This window comes from Lampetra planeri, chromosome 30 (assembly GCF_965212315.1).
Source record: "Lampetra planeri chromosome 30, kcLamPlan1.2.h2, whole genome shotgun sequence".
Classification (NCBI taxonomy): Eukaryota; Metazoa; Chordata; class Hyperoartia; order Petromyzontiformes; family Petromyzontidae; genus Lampetra; species Lampetra planeri.
Genome location: NC_136136.1, coordinates 1,992,361 through 1,998,360, shown reverse-complemented (window position 1 = coordinate 1,998,360; position 6,000 = coordinate 1,992,361). Strand labels below are relative to the sequence as shown.

At 56.6% G+C, this 6,000-nt stretch overlaps 1 protein-coding gene across 1 annotated transcript in view; it reads right to left on the bottom strand.

Annotated features, from left to right (window-relative positions):
- Positions 1-550: 550 nt before the first annotated feature.
- LOC144728788 (uncharacterized) overlaps positions 551-6,000 on the bottom strand; it is a 42,381-nt gene continuing 36,931 nt past the window's right edge. The window contains exon 25 of the mRNA XM_078608436.1: positions 551-2,399. Within this exon, the coding sequence (XP_078464562.1) occupies positions 629-2,399 (1,771 nt within the window). The 3' untranslated portion in view covers positions 551-628. The remainder of the gene's footprint in view (positions 2,400-6,000) is intronic.

Here is a 6,000-nt window from a genome sequence, read left to right as displayed (position 1 = left end):
GGCTGACCCCCCTCCCTATCATCCGTTTTGAGTAGGGAAACAAACCTTGACTTTTACAAAACAAAAAACATGGTTTTACCTTCTCACGAAGTAAGCCTTAGCAAAGCTGCACAAAGCGAGCGCGTCACATCAATAACCCAGATATGGGTTCAACTGAGCACAAAGCCGATGCCATGACTTACACAGACATGGATATTGGACTTGTCGGCGAGGTGGTGGAGAAGTGGCTCAGCGGTTATCACATTGCACTGTGAATCCAGCGACCTGACCGATATCCGAAATCGGTCTTGGACACACATCCCCCAATATTCACCAACCGGCAGTGATCAGCATGATGATGTCCGGTTAAACAATCCCGACAACCGATACAGAGTGGGGAGAAGTCTGCGTTCAGAAACAGTTTGACGAACGGCTGTACATTGTCTGCAACCCGCACTCCCGACGACCCGCACTGACCAGCGTGGTGAAGTATGATCAAGCAACCCCGCACAACCAATACAGCATGAGGTGGTGAGGGTCTTAATCCAGTAATTGATTGACAAATGTGGGCTGTACATTATCACACGTCGCTTTTTAATAAACCAGACATCCGCGCGCGCAAAGGAGCAAAACGTTTCAAGTTCAATCTTCAGTCTCTCTCCTTTTCCACCTTCACATCGCCGGCGAGGATGGTGGCAATCTCTCCTTGCATGAAGGCCCACGGCACGCTCGATCCCAGCAATGGGCAGCGCTCCCCGCTGGGGCAGTACACCTCGCCGCAGGCCCCCTGGGATCTGATGCTCCCCCGAGAGCAAGGGAAGCAGAAGCGATGCGCGGCCACGGAGGGACACTGGACAAAGTGGGTGTCCTCCAGCCGCTCCTGGCACAGCGCGCAGTGCAAGGGGCCCGTGGCACCCGCCGAGGCCGTAGCGGAGGTCGGGGTGAGCGCCGACGGATCCGTTCCGTGCAGCGACACCTGGGACGCGACGTCGGGGGTCGGCGAACCCTGGTCCCCATTGCGCAGGGAGGAGCCTCGCCATGCCGGTGGCGAGATGATGAGCAGAGGGCCTCCGGATTCGGCCTCCGAGCCGGCCCCCTGAGGGCGCGTGGACGCCGCGTGTTGCTGCGAGTGCGTCGACGACGGATCGTCGTCGTCTTCCATCGTGGGCTGAGCGAACGAGTTCAGCGCGCCCGTGCTCGTGGTGGTGCTCGTGGTGGTGGTGGTGGTGGCCGTGAGGTTGCTGCACGCGGTGACTTCCGGCGAGCAGTTCGGCCGCGGGGATGAGGATGACGATGTTGATGAGGTCGGCGGCGGCGGCGGCTGCTGCTGCTGCCCAAACCCTGCCGAGCCAGAACCGGACGTCCTGCACCCGTGCACCTTGACGAGGACGTCAGCTTGAGGCTGCATCAGCCAGTGCTGCCGCAGTCGCTGCTGCTGCTGATGGTCGTCTCCGCCCGCCTGCATCTTGCCGTCTCTGCTGAGGTGGAGGTGGACGGACGACTTGCGCTTGCGTGAGCCGGCGCCCCTACCCGGAGCGGACATCGACCGCGGGTGCTCGCAGAGTGCCGAGGGCAGCACGGGCCACCTGCTGTCCAGGAAGGGCAGCGGCAAGAGGTCACCCGCCACCATCTCCTTGAAGAACCTCACCGACTCGGGCAGAACGTCTCCGAGCAGCCTCCAGTCGCCGCTGCCGTGCTTCCTCTCGTACTCCAGGTACTTGAAGCCCGAGGAGAGGCCTCGTCCGAAGTCCTTGGTGCTGTCCTGATACATCTGCTTGGCCACGCCGGACGCGCTCGAGTACACGTTGGCTGAGCCGCTCGGGTACTCGATGTAGATCTTGAGCTCGTACTCCGTGCCCGGCTTGGCGGTGGCGTCGAAGGCGAAGACCCTGCCCACGAGGGAGTGGTCCTTCTTGAAGCGCACCTCGAACGGCGAGCTCCGAGACAGCGCCATCAAGGTGTCTCGCACCGTGGCCGGCTTGCTGGCCCAACTCTCGGCGCGGTTGCGCAAGCTCTCGCACAGCTCGGCCATCACCTCGGCGTTCCTCTGCCTGTCCCTGGCCGATGTCCTCTCCTGTGCGCCGATCACAAGCATCTCCGGGTTGATGCCAACGCTGCCGGCGCTGCTGCTGCTGCTGCTGTTTCCCAAAGCGTTACCGCCACCACTGCCACTGCTGCTGGCGGAGGTGGTCGTGTTGTAGTGAGACTGGCCTTGAGAGCCGGTTCGTCTGATCATCAGCGAGTAGCATGAGCGAGAGCCGTTGCTTCCGCTTGGAGCTTGTGCAGAGAGGATAGTCGACGAGGAGGAGGAGGGGGAAGTGGTGGTGGTGGTGATGGTGGTGGCGGCAGCGCTCGAAGAGTTGATACCGCAGTTGCTGCTGCCGCTGTTGGTCGAGTTCGCCGCGTGTAGGAGGTGTCTCCTCGACTGATCCAGGCTTGAGTCCCTCGGGGGTGAAGATTCCTCCATCTCGGCCGCAGCGTGGCTGAAAGCTCGGCCGTGTGCGTGCGGGGAGGGCACGGAGGAAGACGAGGTCGACGAAGAGCAGGCGACAGATCCAGACAGCGCCAGAGGCATGGCTCCGTGCAGCGGGTGTTGGCGTGGGTGGGCTGTGGTGGCGATGGTCGTGCCACCACCCGCACCACCGCGCTCCACGCTGGGATAGCGCAGCACAAAGGCACCACGTCCCTCGCCGTAGCTGCAATTGCTGCTGCTGATCATAGCTGGCGACTGCCGATGTTGCTGCTGCTGAGCATGCTGGTGATGCTGCTGCTGATGATGATGAAGGCTGCTGCTGCTGCTGCTCCGCGCATCCTCTCGTCCTGATTCCGCTGCTTCCGCTCCATCCGCCGTAGCTTCGGGCGACTCCGCTTTTGAATGTTGCTGCTGCTGGTGCTGCTGCTGATGCTGCTGCTGATGATGTTGTTGTTGATGGTGGTGATGATGAGAGAGATCAGGTCCTGGGACAGGGAGTCCGTGTGCACGTCGCAACCTCCTGGCCGTGCCGATCACCAGCTCGGCCCGGTCGGCTCCTTCGTAGTTGACGCAGCCTCGGCACACCGGCTCGGTGAAGTCCCACACCATGGCCCACGGCATGCGGGGAAGGTCGCACAGGTAGCACGACTGCCTCCGCGGAGACGAAGACATCCTCGTGCTTGCTACACTCCGCCTCGAATGATTTAACAGCGGCGGCGGGGATGTGTTGTCCGGTCGATGTCCGTGTCATCCACCGACTTTATATATCGATATTATTATCGATGCCGGTGTAGTATCGTCGCTTATATTAGGCTATGGCAACACCGATGCGTTGTTATTCGTTCCGATTCGTGGGTGTCTTCTAATTGATTTACAACCATGGTGATTGTCCACAATGGTCTGTATGTGTGTGTGTAAAGTTGTACAGTCTATGTAAACTGTCGATCGTGCGCAGTGAATGGATGCACGGGTGGCTATCTTTCACCAAGAAATCATCACCCTCGTTAAATATACACGGGGTTAATGAAGGCGATGGTGACGATTTACAGTAACGGCTGGACAAGCCACTCGCTTACACGAACGAGCCCAAGATTAATATAATAATAACATCACTGGGCAAATGGTAAAAAAGTGGTGGTGTTTGCTGTGATGAAGGTGATGGTGATGGTGGTGCTGGCAATGATGACTGTAATGCTTAATATTGTCGCTATTGTTGCAATTGGTATTCTACTCTTTGTCCCCGTGTCTCCGTTGCTGATGTTGTTATTGTTGTCGGTGCGACTCCTGCCGTCTAATCCTCCCCGCCTCGTCTCTCGCCGCTCGCTGTTGAGGCTCTCGCGAGCCAAGGCGCGTCTCGCGCTCGGGATGAGAGGAGACGTGACGTAGGGTCGGCCGGAGCGCCTAGCCCTGACGTCACCGCGCGATGCACGCACGTGTGTGTGTCTGTGTGTGTGTGTGTCTGTCTGTGTGTGTCTGTCTGTGTGTGTGTCTGTCTGTCTGTGTGTGTGTCTGTGTGTGTGTCTGTGTGTGTGTCTGTCTGTGTGTGTCTGTGTGTGTCTGTCTGTGTGTGTCTGTGTGTGTGTCTCTGTGTTTGTCTGTGTGTGTGTGTGTCTGTGTGTGTGTGTCTGTGCGTCTGTCTGTGTGTGTGTCTGTGTGTGTGTGTCTGTCTGTGTGTGTCTGTGTGTCTGTCTGTGTGTGTGCCTGTGTGTCTGTCTATGTGTGTCTGTCTGTGTGTCTGTCTGTGTGTGTCTGTCTGTGTGCTGTAGGTGCTCGCTAACAGCACTTGCCCCTACAGTCTATTAAGGCTATACGGGGGAGCTTTGCTGTGGAAAGCGGTAGTGTAGCGGTTAGCGCGCTGCGTTACGAACCCAGCGACCAAGGATCGATTCCCTCTTACGGCCAACACCCAGCGACGATTATCTGAACCGGTTCTGTGCCTCCCCTAGGTCGACTCAGCCTCAAACGAGTACCTGATGCGATGTGTAAATATCGACACTGAGGAGACAAAGGCGGCCCGGCGTGGTGCTGGCCACCCACCCCCTCGTCTGCCGTGCCGGCCTTCATAGGTGCTCGCTAACAGCATTTTCCCCTACAGTCTGCAGGCTATATACGGGGTATCGTTGTCTTTTGTAAGTGTGGTTATGTCCGTGGTGTGTCTGCGTCGTGCCTAGGCGAAGTTGTGGGCAGTACCATACAACCAATTTCTGTTGCGCTGTATGTATACCAGTTCATGAATAATTGTAGATGATGAGCGCACCAGCCCCAATTCACTCTGATCGCGTCTGATGGATGGTCAAATAAACCCGAAAACCCCACGCGCCGTGGCGCACAACTTCGATGGGTGTCCGTCACCGCATCTTAGCCGCACGAATCGGGTACTCGAGTGCCACGTTTTCGACGCCGTTTAAAAAATATATTTTTCTTTGAGCGCTCGGTCAATTATGTCAATACCACGTGGGCTTTCCTGGTGGGTGCTTCAGTGTAGCCTGCTCGCGATAGTTCGAAGCACTATACCCTGCGTTCGATTCCCCGCCACGGCGAGTTCATGTCTACACTGGTCATGCCCCCCCCACTCCACCGCCCCCTTCACGAACTCGCACTGACCAGTGTGGTGAAGTATGGTCACACAACGCATTTGGGAAGGCTTTCATCCGTCCAGCAGCAAGTTTACAAAAGACTGCGATTCCACCCTCGGTACGCAGAACGTCACACACACTTGCTCATATTAAACGCATACTCTATCGTGAAATGCTAAATATTATAGTTTTACATCGAACTAAGGGCTCGTATCTAAGCGAGGATCCTTGCCGATATACAGTATAAACATCTGGCAGTTCACCAGCATTTGGGACAAGCAAGCCTGACGAGTCATTGAAATCAGAAACCGGTCCAGACTTTCCTGCTCAGAAAACGTGCAGCCGATGGGATGTGTAAAACACACTCGTGTATTGGTGCTTGCTTTGGTTGTGTGAAGGCGGCACGTGTGAATGAGGCGGAGTGTCTGCTTGTTCATTGTATAGACTATAGACAATAGCTCGGTTAAACCGGGGGAGAGATGAAGGTTTAAAAAAAAACGGTGGTCAGGGCTTGTCGGTGCGCGTGGCTCAGCGATGCCACAACTAAATTCACTGCAGCTGCCGAATGTTTACCGCGTGCATGGAGCGGAAATGCTGCGGTTAAAATACCCCCGGTGGGAGGCGGGATTGTTAAAACGCGGAGTGCATCACAAATACGGGAGTGGTGGTGCCGGTATGCGTCTCCCTCCGTGGTCGGTGCGGAACAGAGTCGACGGCGAGCATGCACAGCTCATACCCCCCCGCACCACCGCACGAATTGCTGCACTGTGTAAAAGTGCGGCCCTTTTGTGAATCAACTGCTGAACGAGGACCTCTTTCCCCACGCCGTGCGGATTGTCAGCCTGCGCTCAAATTGACAAATGTGCAGGAATGTACCGAGTGCAATTTGTACTTCCACGCTTAATTTATATTCATGATTGTCTTGATTACATTTTCTCTATCTTACTCGTGTACCCTTCGTTGCATTTCTTG